This window comes from Ursus americanus, chromosome 22 (assembly GCF_024610735.1).
Source record: "Ursus americanus isolate L20-20 chromosome 22, mUrsAme1.1.p, whole genome shotgun sequence".
NCBI classification, from domain to species: Eukaryota; Metazoa; Chordata; class Mammalia; order Carnivora; family Ursidae; genus Ursus; species Ursus americanus.
Window position 1 is genome coordinate 30,596,819 of NC_142148.1, and position 16,923 is coordinate 30,613,741.

General features: G+C 41.0%; 1 protein-coding gene across 4 annotated transcripts in view; it reads right to left on the bottom strand.

Annotated features, from left to right (window-relative positions):
• The window catches only part of GPCPD1 (glycerophosphocholine phosphodiesterase 1), a 51,516-nt gene extending 44,732 nt beyond the window's left edge, over positions 1-6,784 (bottom strand). For 2 of the 4 annotated variants that reach the window (XM_045808732.2, XM_087853742.1), the window contains exons 1-2: positions 6,602-6,784; positions 1,648-1,724 (exon numbers count right to left, since the gene is read on the bottom strand). In XM_045808732.2, the coding sequence (XP_045664688.1) occupies positions 1,648-1,696 (49 nt within the window). In that variant the 5' untranslated portion in view covers positions 1,697-1,724; positions 6,602-6,784. Of the gene's footprint in view, positions 1-1,647; positions 1,725-1,869; positions 4,371-4,403; positions 4,426-6,601 lie in introns of those variants that run through there. The other 2 variants (XM_045808743.2, XM_045808752.2) reach the window with 2 other exon arrangements.
• Positions 6,785-16,923: the final 10,139 nt, after the last annotated feature.

Genomic DNA, 16,923 nt, shown 5'->3' on the forward strand with positions numbered 1-16,923 from the left:
CTGAATTACTATAATTAAAATTCATAAAGAAAAATATAATGAATGGAGGCCAAGTGAACAAAGTTCAAGACAAACTCCTCCACATTCTGAGTGGCTTTTAGGCACTAATGTAGTAAAGCCAGAATTGTAGTTGGCTTTAACCACCTGTGTGATGAGTATTCTGTAAGCTTGGACTGTCTAAAACTTAACTAAAACTTCGAGCGCGATAATCACTCAGGAGTTTGGGGGCTTCTAAATACATGTCTGTCAAGCATAGAGTGGTGACATATAAAGATTTCATGTCAAAATATTCACTGATCCTTTAGAGTAACCAATTTTGTTATGTAATTAACTTAGGTTATCACCACCTTCTCTGATTAAAAAGAAAGATAAACACAGTTGCTAAATACAAGTATTACTTTCAAAAGTCACACACACGTTGCTGTGCATAGTCCTCTCTGACATTCCCATCTGCTACTATCTTCCCTCTAGTCCTTGAGACTAAGACCCTCGTCAAGCTCACCCTTCTAGGGCGAATTATGTGGCTGGTCCATACGCCTGACATGGCGAGCTCCTTCTCCCTTAAACTACCTGTGTACCGTTCCCTGAAATGGTATGACAGACACAGCTCCACAGTCTTCTCTCCACAGAGAAGGCTACACACTGGACTAGAGGTGAGCTCTTGACCCAAGTGAGCCAACCTATCAGCTGACTAGCAATCTTCTATCTGCAGAATCCTGCCCAGAGATGGGAGCTCTCTACCAGATCATCTTGGCTAAGAATCTGAACTTGGACAAACATACACTGTCAACTGCTCTGATGGCTGCCAGACCAAAGATGCTGGATATACAGAGTGAATCATTTATTTATTCTTTGAACACATATTTACCCCTGCTCCGAGCCAGGCACTGTGTCAGGTGCATGCGCTCAGCATGAAAAGACAAAGTCACAGTTTCACAGAGCTTACAATCTATCCATAAACAAATTTACTCAAATAATCCCATAAAACCTGTAAGGTACTACAAAAAGGCCCGGAACCCTGAATTTCACAGAGATCCTAACCTAGCTAAATGTGGGCTTGGAGTTAAGGAGAGTTAAGGGGGAGAAGGGAGGCCACAGAGCTAGACGGAGGATACAATTTGAGAAAGGCCCCAAAGCGGTAAAGAATGTAACAGATTTGAGGAACTGGCCAGTACAGTGAGTATATTAAATAAGGAGATACATACCCCAGGCGTGATACTATTTTGATATGCTATTTACCCTAAAATTATTTCACACTGCTTTAGCAGACAGCAAAAAATACAAAAAGCCAAAAAATTTACAAATAGGGAACAAAGTTATCTTAGCCAAACATTTCACCAACGTCGCGCACTAGCAAAATTCCTCTCCTCATTTTCATGTTATTTAAAAATCATAGTCCAACCATCTTCATCCTGTGCAAGATTAAATAAATTCATAGCTTTCTTGGAAAATATGAGATTAAGACGTTTACTATTTTTTTTTCCTAAGTTTACTATACTCCAAGCACATTTCTGAAATCAGGTAAGTCCTAAAGACAGTTTCATCTAAAAATTAGGCCTACTGTAATAACGAACTGCATATTTAAGATAATCAAGATAAGAAAAATATTCATTTAAAATTTTGTTTTAAAGTAAAATTTTACAATACCTGGTAACAGAGTTCCTCTTATTTCAAAGGTAACCTGAGAAGGTGTCATTCTGATGGATTTATTTTACAGTGTTGAGCTAGGAAGAAAAAGAGACAATGTCATTTAAAATCTACAAAAATCTTAGCTCTAGATAGCTACCACCAAGAAACAAATTAAAAAACAAAACAAAACACAAAAATAAATAAACCAAAACTGTGAATAAAAGATTTCAGAAAACTCACATATAAAGGCTGAATTATTTAGGAAGTACCTAGCAATTTTTAAGGCCTAATGTTAAAACCTATTCTGTGTGTAGGGACCAGAAAAACTGCAAAATAAGTGTGTCCAAACATTTTTTTTAAGGATTCAAGATTCTCTTGTTACAAACTTTCTCTTCCGATAAGCAGCTGTTCTGAACTCAACCTATCTTTCCCCACCAGGCTCATGTTATGGAGAAAAAAAAAGCAAAACAAAAACAAAAAACAACTACAGATAGGAAAAAAAACTTGGCTCAAGAGAGGACTTCTACTTCAATAAGGTTTCAACTTTAATAACAAGGAAACAACTGAAGAACCATTAAGTAACATTCACTGAAACAAACTAGTTATGTTCTGCAACAAGAGGCAGGTTCTGCTTCTAAGTAATGTAACTAATAACTTAAAAAAAAAAACACACACATTCCCCCATAAACCACTCTTTTCAGATTTTCTCTGTATTAACCATAGGACTATCATGACTCTAGTTCTGCAGACTCAAATTTAGTGTCTCAACTCTCCCAACTATTACCAAACCCTGTTGATTCTAATTGATCTTACATACATGACTTTCTTTCTCTGGTCTGAACTTCATTCAAAATCCTAAGTACCCTAACCTGTGTTTTGTCTTCTGTCTTCCCAGTAATACATTTTATGTCAGAATAGTCCTCCTTATGTCCCTGACTTGGAATTACTTCAATTACTTACAGAAATCTAAACCCCTAATCCTTTGATGTCCTATCCACATTTTCTCTCTAGCTGATTTTTCATTTCTTGGTTGTTTTCCCCAACCAAACCAATCTGTTTACCACCCCCTAGTTTAAGTGCCTGAGGGAAGATACAACATTTTTAAAAATATACACATATCAATTCTAAAGGAGGCTATGTAACTTATATATAGAAAGAACACATACTCTACACAAGGACAGAGCATATTCTATATAACTTTTCCAAACCCTCCTCAAAATGCTGTGCCCCAATTCACCAATATCCCTAAAATAATTCCAATGTCTTTACTCTGCATCATTTCATTAATTTACCAACTTCAATGTTATCTGCATTTATAATACATTATTTTAAAAATCAGAGTAATTTTCATAGTTATTCATTCTTTTATTTCTCCTTTGCTCCCTTTCCCTCCCCATGAACGTATACTCAACTCTGCAATAACCATTCAGTGAACACTGCTGCTCAGGTTACTACACTTCCAAGTCAAGGTAGATCTGTAGCAGCAGTTCTCACTGGGGACAATTCTGCCCTCCAAGGGGTATTTGGCAATGTCAGGAGACATTTTTGATCGTCACAACTGGGAGTGATACTGGTGGCATCTAGTGGGTAGAAGCCAGCAGTGTTGTAAACACCATGCGATGCACAGAACAGCTCTCCACAAATCATTGTCCAGCTCCAAATATCAACAGGGCTGAGGCTGAGAAACCTGATCCACAGGGGGCTGCTATGAGCATCAAGAATCCAGACTCAATGTTAGCTACAAACTAGTTATCATCCCACTTACATCAATGATAAAATGTAAATGTTGAATATTCATATTAAGCAAGACCACCAGTCCATGTGGTTTCATATCACCTGAATACAGAATTCCCTACTTGATAACTCTACCATTGCAGTTAGAAAACCCAAGACCGTGCACTAGAGAAAATCATCCTTGATCAAAATAATTTGTGTCTAAGAATAAACATAATCTATTTAAAGCATATACATCCAGTTCTAGCACTACCAAAGAATGTTCTAAATCTAAAAATAGCTGTAGATTGTTAACCCCCTCATTAAGCAATCATTATCCAAGTATCTTATTAGCTCTCCTTTAACATGACGTCTGACAGGAATCAGAGTACTAACTCTAAGAATAGGAATATTTCCTTTTCTAATAATTAAATAGTTCACTGAAACACCGCACTCTTACATTTATGTCATATAAAGAAACCTCAAGACTAGCAAAATAGCTTGGGTTTTATGTAACTGAATTAATTGTGAGACACAGAAAAAGCCCCATCATCCAGCAAAACTGCTGAATAACCACCTTAATCTCAACCTACAACTTCTACTTTCACCCAGTGTTTACTGTCACAGTTTTCAACAAAGGACTACATAATCTCATCTCCATAATTACATAGCTGCTACTCAACTATTTTCTGATCAATTTTAAATATCTATTTTAGCCAATTTTAGGTAAATCAAATGTAATTATTCGTATGTATTAAAATCAACAACTGGCACAAATTACCTCTGAATTTCTACTGCATTGAATGGGAAACTTACATAAATTCAATTGATTATTAAAATTGACTTTCACTCTTAAGATTGCTGGTAAAAGTGGCTATCGTAACTTGGCTATAAACAGCTGCAGTAAACGTACTGTACAAAACTCTACACACAAGCCCCAAAATACCCCCCCAAAAAACCTCCCTGATGTCAACGAAACGTCATTTTCCACTTGGATTGCCAAAAATCCTATAGCCTGGTTTAATTTCCTCTCCTCCTCCTCCCACAATTTAATACCATACCAAATAAAAGCCTGGGGAGCTGCTCCTACACCAGTTTACTTGATCACGGACAGAGGCCAAAATTCTGGTGCAGGATTGGCGTGCACAATTTGGCACCCAGCTACCACCAAAACAGTAGTGATAAAGTAAAATACTGTCCTGTTGCAGAATGCAAAATTTACACACCCACCAACACTTCCTCTTCTCCCAAACAAGAAAAAAAAAAAAATCCCAACCTGGACAAGGGAGGACACGAGTAAAATGAAAAATCTAGTCCGTTTTCATGTACATGAGCTGACTGCAATTTAACCAAATCAATTTGTTTTATATGTAACTTCCGTCTTGTGTCTCTTGAAGAGAAATATCAAACAGTATTCTCATCTGAGATTTTGAGCAGCATCTAACTGGATCTTAACACTTTTTTAAAGACTTAAGCCAACTGTAACTTACATTCAAGAAATATTTCAGTTTACATTACCTGCCAAAATAAATTCTACTCTATTTTTTTTGGTCAAAGAAACTATTCCAACACATGACCTTACTGGTTTACCAGCTTGAGGAACAAAAGGGATATTTAAGCAAACCAAGGTACAGGAACATTTAGTTTAGAGCTAAATTGAGATCACAGATATTTTTAGCTAAAATGTGTTTTCCTGGCCAAAAAGAACATGTCTGTCTTCAAGTTTTTTTCAAAGAAAAAAGCCATTTCCAAGTCTTGCTCTTTCCTAGACTCCAGCAGCTTTGGTCCTCATAACTGGCTATAAGGAATATATGAAACGCCTGTTTTCCTGAGTTAATTTCTGTTCATCCTTTTGGAGGATCATTATGACCCCATTATTCTGACCCCAGTATACTTGAGCCAAAATTTTAAACAAATATATGCAGACATGAATGGGTTTTCATAAAGAAAGCATTTCTGGAGATTTCACTAAGCCAGGTTTATTCCTTGTTCAACATTCTAAGCAATGCCGTAAAAGTTTTCCAAATGTTTTCCATTTCACTTTGTCTTGATATTATTTCACGTATAGTTCATGTAGTTTCCTTGGTTAGGTGACATACAAGGATTTGATTCATCAACCTACTTTTTTGTAGGTATCAAATTTTACTCACTCTGCCACTGTCAGATTTCTCTTGTGGTCATTATTTTTCTGTACAGAACTTTCCTAAGTCTTATTTTGTCTAGAATATTGGTTCTCCCTAGTTCTTAAGTCCAGAACGGATAGGTCATGTGCAGTTTTACCTGTTTGCTTTACCCTGAATCATTTGTATTCAGACCATCAGGAGTTGAAAAACGGACTGACAGCCTGTATTTACTTCTCAGCTAAGTCACAATATGAATGGGTAGAAGAGGGCCACAGAAGAGTATGAAGAAAACATCATCAGTTCTAAACATCCTGCTTGGTTCGATCTTTTTCTATGTCGGCACTACATCGGACTCCTACAGCTGCCTCAAAATGAAAGAATTCTCTCCAATTCATGACTGAATTCATGAAGGATTTCCTTTATAACGGGGCAATGGGGTAAGAGGGGGGCTGATGAACTGATCGAGGATTTCCCCCAGAGGTCACCAAGGCAATCTGAAGAGCTTTAGGCCAAGTGCAGTCTTGGAGAGAAGGTGCAGCTGTCCCAAAATTGCATGGAGAGCAAAGATGTCTATTTCTGGGACTCTCCTTAGGATAAAAAGGCACTTCGGTTTTTTTGGAATAACTGAATTATACAAGCATGCCTTCGACTACGTGCTTAGGCAATTTCAGAAAATTAGCAGTTGCCAAAACACTATGAATTACGCATAGACGGATCGAGTGGACGAGGGGCATGCTGCGGGTTAGGGGTGCACAAACGACTTCAGTGGCAATTTTTGTTTCTTCGTTTCTTAAGTTCGTACACTCGTGGTGGTCTTACGCTCTATGCATTCTGGTACAGGGTAAATACTGTACTTACAAATTTTTCAGAGGGGAACTAAGCACCAGGCAACCCGGCGGAATCGTGGCAGCAAACAATGAAAGTCAAAATAGATAAAGGCTGCCCACCGACGAACCGGCGCGAACGTCCAAGCCGCTGTTTCCCCGGAGGGCAGTGCCCGCCGGGGCCGGGGCCCCCTGCTCACCCCTCGCCCCGCCGCGTCCCCGACCGGGCCGCCCTGACAGCTCGGCCGCCACGTGAGCTGCCGCCGCGGCCTCCGCACCAAGCGCCGGGCCAGGCCTGGCGGCCCGCCTCACCTGCCGGGTCAGCCGGTCCGCGCCGTCGTCGCCGCCGCCGCCGCCGCCGCCGCCGCCGCGCTCGAGAGCGAGGGCCGCGAGCCGAGAAGACGGGAGCCCGCCGTCAGCGCCTCTCCAGCGCTCCCCCAGGCAGCCCGCGGCGGCGCCGAGCGGCAGGAAGCGGCTCCGCTCAAACCGGTTTCAGCTGCTCCAGACCAAACCGCCAGGCCACCCCCGCGGGGCGGGGCCGGAGGGGCGACGGGGCGGGGCCTGACGTCACGCCGGCGCCGTCCTGGCCAATCGACGACCGCGCGCGGGGGGCGGGCCCGCGCGTTCCTGGAAAGGGCTAGCGTCGGCGACCGGGGGCGGCGGGGCATCCCCGGGGTCTCCCCCGCCCGTGCGTGTTTTCCGCAGACCCGGAGGCCAGCTAGGTGCAGCGCCGGGGCATTCCTTGGTCCTCAAAGCTGCCTTAGGCCGACCAAACGTGGAGGCCGGAACTGCAGTTCTGAACTCCATTTTTTGCCATTCAAAAGTGAGGGAAATTAGCGGGCCTAGTGTTTTCTGGAAACTTACTTTCGTTACAAAACGGCAAGCCCATTTGGACCAAATCTTTAAAGCTGAAAACGAGAATTGAGTGACCTAAGATGTTTGAGCGTTCATACGTTTGCAACACAAAGTCTTACAAGGCCAGCAGCATCACCTGGGAGCTGTCAGAATTGCACTCCCAGGACCTTTTCAGTCCTGCCTAATCTAATTTGCATTTAACAAGATCTCCAGGTTATTTGTATGCAAATTAAAGTTTAAAGGGACTTTTCCCAAAGCAAGGCAGACCCTCCCTGCAAATGTACTTTCTCATTTTGTGAAAAAATCAGCCCCACCAAAAAAAAAAGCAGTTTTTTTTGTCTTTTGAAGGTCCCCCCCCCAAAATTAATCAGCATTCGCCACTTACCTAACTTAAACTGTTACCTTTCCAGCGTCAAAGATTAACCTTTAATATAAAATTACGTTCTCAATATTTCGTTTAAATCGAGTGAGATACTGAAAATTAAAGAACAACCTTTTTTAGGGGCCCCTGGGTGGCTCAGTCGTTAAGCGTCTGCCTTCGGCTCAGGGCATGATCCCGGCGTTCTGGGAGCGAGCCCCACATCAGGCTCCCCTTCTGGGAGCCTGCTTCTTCCTCTCCCACTCCCCCTGCTTGTGTTCCCTCTCTCGCTGGCTGTCTCTCTGTCAAATAAATAAATAAAATCCTAAAAAACAAGAACCACCTTTTTAGTGGATGTTGAAGAACTCTCGCAGTAAGAGATACTTCCGAGTTACAAGTTTGTTGGAATGAGCCTACTAAAAAAAAGCATTTGTATTAGATAAACGCTAACTTTAGAAAGAGTTTCTAGTTATATAAATCAAAGTGCTCACAACCACACTTGATATTTCAGCTTGGATGGGATCCCAGAGCATTTCTGACAATGTCACCCATTCAGTTACTAAATAATTATTAAGTGCATGCTTTGTGTTAGGCACAGGATGCAATGGTTTTTTGATGACACTTCTTTTAATCCAAAATTTCTTAAGGAATTAAAATTTCCTCCCAATTATGTACCATTATCTGATAAAGCCTGCTATTGTACATTTCCTAATAGCTTGGAGTTTCATTTCTCCTTGTTAGTCATAGTTCAGTGATGGATTTTTTCCCTTCGAATTTGCTTCCTTTAAATATTTATAATAGACCTTTATTTTCCCGTGATCACCACTTAGTCAAGCTATTATTTGTCTGATGTTCATAGTTCAAGTTGATGGACCCAATCCATGTTCCTTCCTTAAATCCTATTGAAATTATAAAAGAATTATACACATTCGAAAGATGCCATCACTGGGTTGGAAGTTGAGGAACTTCTTCAAGATCTTAAACAAGCCAGTAGCATTTGATGATTGAAAAAATAATGAGAACAGAGAAACTTGGACCCACGCAGGGGAAGAAGGTACTCCTGGAGATGCCATTTTACAAAACCTTGCTAAGAAACTCTTTAATAGTGCAACATATTTACATTACATCATATATTCCCCATTCTGATTGAGATATTGAAATAGAATATAGATAATATATTCTTTCCTCCCGCCACTTCTGGGGAGTGTTAAAATTTTTCAAAACATGGTTAATGAGATTAATTTACTCATTATTTCCAGAAAGGCTCCATATGTATTGAATTTTACAAAAGATTAACATCTTATTTGATTGCATAATGAAATATGTTAATTCATTTGTCTAAAATTAACACTGCTTTATACATCAATTTTTTTTTAAAGTGGTAATGTCGCCAGCTAGACCCCAAGATCTGACCTTTCCTGCCTACGTGCTTGTACTGACCGTGCTTGTACTGACCGTAGTCTTACATTTTCCCTTAAGTTCTCATTTCCGGCTTCCCTCTTAACTCGGGCAAATGAAACTTGAAGCCACCCCTCAGGTGACAGCAACTGCTTTACCAAGACCTCCCTGGCCCAGAGCCCCCAGACCCTTTGAGCTAAACCCCGACTTTAGCCTGTGTAGAGGGACCATGGAGGGACCCCTGGAATGACCTACCATTACCTTTACCTCATTATAAAATTGAAATCTCTGCTCAAGGAGGAGCCTCAGCCTCATTTACATACAATGTAAGCATAGGCATGTTTCTTTAAGGCACATGCGCTGCCTTATACCTGCCCCTATCCATGCTGACAAGACTTCCCTATCTAAATATTTATCCTAACCCTAAACATAAGGTCCCCATTCACCCATTCTCAGGGAGTCATGGCTTTGGAAGCTGTTCTGTGTCATCTCCTTATTTGCTGCAAATCAAGTTCTTTTTTCTTTGTGCAACAACTCACTTGCTGTAGTTTCTGTGACTCACCAGGGAACAAACTAGTGCTGGCTTGGTTACAGTAATGATGTTGATGGAAAAGCTTTAGATCTAGGGGCCAGACCTAGACCTGAATCCTAACCCTCACCATCTCTGACATTTTGACTCTGAATCCTTGAGTAAAAATAACCATTTTTCATATTTCACATCTTCAATTTGAGTTTGACTAAAGTAACTTTTCATCTATAAGTAAGTCATCTGTGGGCCCCATTGTGGGTCATTAACCAGCCCCATATAGATGTTAGCTCAAATTTTCATATTTAGAGTTGTAGGATACCATCTGTAAATGACCAATACATTGGTAAAACTGGTTATCATGGAACAGTCTCTAAAGAAAAATCACCACACGTAACATAAACATAATTACAACTCTGGAAAGCATCTGTCTTATGGACTGTAGGAATCAAGACGTGAAACTAAGAAGTACAAGTTATATCAGAAAGTACTGAACTGAGCCATTTTGGTTTTAGCGTTTTCCACTTACTATCTTTTGTCTTTCCAAATGCCTCTCAGTCTTGTCCATTCTGCATTAAAATGGATTCCGCAAGGGAATTCCCTTTACTGCTCAAGTTGTTCAACAGTTGACTGGCTACCATTTTATCATTTTAGTGAAAATAGTGGTGACTGTCCACAGAATGAGCTGTTGTTTTCTGGGCATATCCTTACTCTGAACAAAAGGACTCTAACAGCACCACTACCACACAGCAGCCTCGAAATCCCAGCTGCTCACTCCCAGCTGGCAGCACGCCAGAGAGCCGGGACTGAAGTCCGGAAGACAGAGGTTCTTGGCAATAGTGGTGCATTTATTACGTGAATGATTTAGATGGGGGAGATTAGAAGCAATGATTCTGCTCTTTGTTGTACTCCCAACTTGTTGGCTTATACCATACCATTGTTATTTTTCCTATAAAACAAAAATGAGAGTGAGAACTAACACTTGATTGCTTTTTCTGTTATATCTCTACTTTGCCCTCTTATAATTCGACTCTCAAAGGCCAAGGACTATGTATTATTGATCTTCATATCCCAGCACAGTGCTTGGCACACAGCAGGTATAAACGTGCTTATAGAAATCTCTGAAGATTTCAGGAAAAAGTGTTAAGTGCTAAGTTTGTAAGTGCTAGATGTCAACATTTAATACTAAGCAATGTTATGTCTACCCACTGGAGAAGCAGGGATTTAGCTGCTATGGATTCCATTGTATGACCTCGCCTTGCACTCACAGCACCTTGTCTTACAGGGATACGGCTCTGGCTATCAACACTGACATTGAGTCAGATGACATTCTGACCCACAGCCATGGACATACGGCTCACACAGTGTTGTTGTTTTAAATTTAGTTTTGAACACACACCCTAATCCAACATAGACCCCACCACTCCCTGTTACTCATCCATTGTCCGAATCACACATTTCACATGTCCTTCCTGGCCCAGATAGGCCTCTGAGTTTGGCTTCCAAGGCAACAGAACAAACTGATTATCCTACTACAGCGAGGCTGAAGAGAACCTTGTCTTCCTTTCACGAAAATAAATGGATGCTGTGGCTATGTTCCTTATTGCATTTTCCTCTGAAAAAAGCAAGCGTAAGTCCCAACCCAAGGGATGTGGAGAGAGGGTGAGAATCATCCAAACCATTTGGGATTCGTCAACCTTACCGTGCAATCAATTAATGTGACTATACCTAAAAAATGCTAAGCCATCAAAAATTAAAATAATCAAAATATTTTACTAAAGAAGAGGAAGAAAACACCAAGGACCTATGAAACTGATGGCAGTTAGAATTTTGAGGCCATCTTTTTTTTCTGAAGATCTAACTAACTACTAGACTAGGTTTTTAAAATCTGAATAAGCAGGGAGCACCTGGGTGGCATAGCAGTTAAGCGTCTGCCTTCGGCTCAGGGCGTGATGCCGGTGTTATGGGATCGAGCCCCACATCAGGCTCCTCCACTATGAGCCTGCTTCTTCCTCTCCCACTCCCCCTGCTTGTGTTCCCTCTCTCGCTGGTTGTCTCTATCTCTGTCAAATAAATAAATAAAATCTTTAAAAAAAAAATCTGAATAAGCAAAAGTCCATCGGAAATGGAAATTATTTCCCAAATGATTTTTTTTTCTTTTTTTTTTTTTCCCAAATGATTTTCTTACCCAGCTGACAACAGAAATGAGCATTGATAAATTCGACTATTTGGCTTTAGAGATGTTTATTTTACTGAGTCTGGGGGGAGAAGTTCCAAGTAGGGAGTTTATTACAGAAAAGTTCTATAGGAAAATGGCCTCCACGCCTGAGAATAATTGTCATTAAAATCAGTGGTTATTTCCTTAGGTATCAGATCACAGTCCAGAGAAGCCACAGCCAAGTCACCAATTCACCATTTGAATCATAAAATTATGGCCAAAGCAGGCACCCATTGTGTAAGGCAAACAACCCCCAATTGTTCTGTAGATAAAAACTTATTTGGAAATTTTAAGGAATTCAGAGACCTAAGAATCCTGTAATAGCCAAAAATCTCTTTTTGTCCTCAAAATAGTGCTGATTTCACTGCGTGCCAAACTCAGCCAAACCAAGTTTACCTGCAGGATATCTATTCACCTCTATTTATGTATTGTTGGCATATGTTGTCTGTGTTCTATAGGCCAACTTTGTATTATAAACGTTATTGTTATGAATCTATAGTTTTAGAAGTCTTCCCCTTTGCTTACTTCAAGTAATTCTCTAGTTATATGGCCTAAACGCAAGATGAGGAGGAGGAGGAAGGGGAGGAGGGGGAGGAGGAAGGAAAGGAGGAGGAAAGAGAGGACAAGGAGAGGAAGAAGAATTCTTAGAAGAAAATGACTAAGGAGAAAGGGAGAGGGTGGGAGATTTATTCTCCATAGTCTGCTTCTCTGAATTAGATTCCACCATCTCCCCCAATTTATCCTTCCTCTTTTTAGTATCCCAATGGCTCTCTACCATTAGATAGTTATTCTTTAGCTAGTTCTCACCTACCTCTCAAGCTTTATTTCTGACCCAAGCCACTTCTTTCCTTCCCAGTCATTCTAAAGGATTCAAGCCCTCCTCAATCTAGAACTTTGGCATTCAAGGTTCAAGGTATGGTTCTTGGGCCATCAGCACCGACATTCCCTGGGAGCTTGTTAGAAATGCTGAATCTTGGGGTGCCTGTGTGGCTCAGTTGTTAAGCGTCTGCCTTCAGCTCAGGACGTGATCCCAGAGTCCTGGGATCGAGCCCCACATCAGGCTCCTCTGCTGGGAGCCTGCTTCTTCGTCTCCCACTCCCCCTGCTTGTGTTCCCTCTCGTGCTGGCTGTCTCTCTCTCTGTCAAATAAATAAATAAAATCATAAAAAAAGAAAAGAAAAGAAAAGAAAGAAATGCTGAATCTCGGGCCTTACTGCTGATTCAAAACCTGCATTTTAACAAGAACTCTGAGGATTCATATGAACACAAAGTTTGAGAAGATCTCTTAGAAGACCCTTCTTCACTGGCCACCCACCACCCAACCCACTTGAACCAATGTAAAATTAGCTCCAAGGGGCAATCAAGTGATCTGCCGCTCTTCCTGGAAGCATTTCCTTGTAAACACCCTCCTCCTTTCTTCTGAGTTCTTCCTTTGTGGGTGTGACAAAACTTTCTGTGGGTAAATTTGCATCAGCAAATGTCCCTCACACCCGGATTAAACTCTATGGAAGCTATTGGTTTCAGGTTTTTAAACTCCTCTGCCCTCCCCAACAGAACTGTAAACTCCTTGAAGTCACGAACCTTATCTTATTTCTATTTTGAAGTCCCAGTGCCAAGAACAATGCCTCTAAGAAGGTCTTGATGAATTCTGTTGCCTGAGGAAATAAAGGATTGCCTTTTAAAACCCACCCTATCTTGTAATTAGATTCTGCCACTTAAAGGATCATCTAATCTTTAGTAGAGTTTAAAGGGATTTCAGAATCACAAATCTTGAATCTCACGGGACTATTTTAATTTGGCTCAGCGCTGAGCACTAAACTAATCTCCATCCTGTTTCCGGTACAAATTAGCTCCCCATCCTGTTTCCAGGACGAGAGATGCCCTGAGCCAAAAGGAAGGGATCTGCCATCTTTCTGCGGCTCTATTGCCACCACAGGCTCACACCTCATGTAGTGCTTTGGTCTTTGAGGTTTGAGGGTAAAGGCGACTCTCTTCGTCCCAGGCCCCAGGATAGTCCCCTTTGACTCTGGGTCCAAAGACTTCTCCTAGCAGCCCATGGAGCAATCACTTACACCCCGTCTCTAGTTCTGTGACCTGTAACCACTTCAGTTTGCAAGAATCCTTAATAAGGAGGCAATCGCGGAAACGTAATCTGTTTCCGTGATAAGGATTTGTAGCACCCATTGTTGGAAGGATGTGAGGAAATGAAGGCGCTGGAATGTTAATCCTTATTGAATTCATTGATAACACTTTTGGGGAGAATATTTGGATCACAGCCATGAAAAATTTAAGTATGCATAGTTTTCAACCCACAAGTTGTGCTTCTAAAAATGTATATTTACAGAAATACTAATATAGGCACATAAAAATATACCAAGAATATTCATGTAGCGTCGCTTGAAATTGCCTAAAACAGCCCCCTCCCCCCCAAAAAACAGAAACAAAAACAAAAGTAAAAAGGAAAGCAAGGTAAACACCCCTCAAGGGGAAGTGTGGCAATGGATACGTTGGTGATGCTCATTTATTTACACAGGAAATACACAGCCACTGAAAGAATGTGATTACTCCTCGCGTACACACTTGGAAAGATGTTCACAGCCTATTCTTAAGTTAAAAAAAAAAAGCAAATGGTAGAGTGCATAATATGATCCCACTTTTAAAAAAAGCATATGTTGGGGCGCCTGGGTGGCACAGTGGTTAAGCGTCTGCCTTCGGCTCAGGGCGTGATCCTGGCGTTGTGGGATCGAGCCCCACATCAGGCTCCTCCGCTATGAGCCTGCTTCTTCCTCTCCCACTTCCCCTGGTTATGTTCCCTCTCTCGCTGGCTGTTTCTATCTCTGTGTAATAAATAAATAAAATCTTTAAAAAAATAAAAATAAAAAAAGTATATGTTGATATATGTATATATTTATAGCGATGGATGTTGCTATACTACTTTTTAAAAGGCTGAAGAAATGCACCGAAAGGTAGTGGGGCTGTGTGATATTGTGGCTTTTTTGCATTTTTCTCAGTTTTTCAAAGATTTGATGTGAATAAGTGTTAATGTTTTGATTGCGCCTGAGGACGAGAGGAAAGATTTTTCATATACAAGCGCTCTAAACTACAAGCCCATCTTCTAAATACTGAATAATGGTAACAAAGGAAACAAAAATAAAACAAGAGAATGTAAAATTGGGGGAACAAAGGAAAATATCGCTTCTTGTTTCCACTGAAAATCCTTAGTCAAATCAGGTGGAGAAATGCCATCTACTAAAAATAGCATATACTTGGCATGCAAACCACAGCTGCCCCTCCTCTGTCCATGGTAAGTAAGCAGGAGGCACACACAGCCCTGCTCTACCCCTCAGAGGAGGGGCCCTGCTGTCCTTTGCAACATGGGCACAGCATAGGGAACCCTTACCAATGACTGGGCTTGGAAGAAACACATTAGCTTTCCCTAACTATGAATTTGTCTGACTCAGTTCTCTCCCCATCTCTCTTGCAACATTCGTGGGGGATGTAATTTACAGCTACCATGTGTGTCCCCATGGGCGTCCCGACCCTGGGCCTTGGCTGCATCTCCTTTCTTAGGACTCCCACTCCAGAGAAAGAACACTATAGCACACTCGAGTGACAATGACATTATTATTCCTGCTCTAATTTCTTTTAAAAAGTCATTTGCATACATCGGTATGCAAACTAAGCTCCCATTATGATCCAACAGAGTTGTACTCAGCAATTGCTCAAATACTTCATCACAGATAAAGTATTTCATATGCTCAGCCTGCCCTTCCCAAGGCATATTCAGCCAGAATGAGCGTTTTGCACCAACACTGTTAGCAGTTAATATTTTAAATTTTCTTCTTTTTTTCCTATTGGTACACTCTAATGTTCTACGATGAATATTTATTGCATTTGAAATAGGGAAAAACTGCATACCAGACAATGGGCTAAGAATTTTACATGCATTATTTTATTAAACCCTCCCAACCATCTTAGGATACTCTTATTAACCCACTTTGCAGCAAAGGAAACAAAGGCCATTGAGTTGAAATAACTTGCTGACTTCAGCTCTGCTACCTGGCTTTACACAAACGCCTCATTCTTTTAGGCGCTCAATTTTACGGCCTGGAAACCTAAGATTGCTTTGACCTCATCAAGAGTAAAGATTAAAAAAAGAATGTCGACTGTAAAGGAGTTCTTATGTGAAACACCCAGTCTAAAGAAAGCATCTTTTTAAAATTTCTCTACAGGTGTCCAGTGTAACTATTAAAATAAACTCTGAAGCAATAGCAGGCAGGAGCTAGCTCGTGAGCGGGTTGTGCATGCCTCTTCCCAACTTCAAGTTCACTGTCTTTAGGCTGGTGACTTGAAATGAGCCGTGGTGGGAGTCAGAAACCAGCAAGCACTGCAGATCAGAGCCTTTCCGTCTGGAGGGTCGGCTGTTGGATATTTACCAGCACACCACAACTCCTAGGTTGAAAGATAATGGATTTACTGGTTTGGCTCAAATTCAGGTTTTATTTATTTATTTATTTATTTATTTATTTATTTATTTATTTAGGGAGAATGATTCATCACTTGGCTCTGCATGTCATGAGGTCTATTTTCCCAGTGCAATGTGAAGGAATTTCAAGAATGGCAAAAAAAGCCCCAGAAAAAGGTTTTTCCCATTTCAGCTGTTTCAATCTGATTAGAGAAACAATACACCACATACAATATCTTTGGGTGTTGATGTGGGCTTTTCTTTTTTCTCTTTTGAATCTCTATCCTGCTTCTTGCTGCCATAAAGGGCCCAGATTAATATTTTTATGAATAGCCCATTTTGTTTGGCATACTTATGCCTTGAAATAAGCAAATTCATTAATCAGACCACGTTTCTTCTCCCGTGGAACCATATCTTGCAAGAATGCGTGGCACGGAGAAATTAAGATATTTTATCAGAATAAGGCAGTATTGGTCAACATTATTTCAGTGATTGGTATTCAACCCTGGAAAGCTTCCCTTTCCTCCATGATAAAAGATCGAGAGCTTCTCATTTAGGCCTGCAGAAATGAGAAACTTTGGGGTTCATTTTCCCCTCTTGGAAGCCAAGTTGCAAGCCAATGAAGACAGAGAGTAAGAGTCCTGCTTCCTTGCCTGTATCTTCAAGCCACTGGCCACACTCACTGGCCTTTCTTCAAGTGGGTCCTAGACTGCCAGCCTTCCTATATTAGACATGTAGGTCAAACTGTCGCACTCAGAGAGTTACTCAGGCCGGGAAGTAAAGCTGGCCCCTGATTGGACCAGGGTTAGACCCCC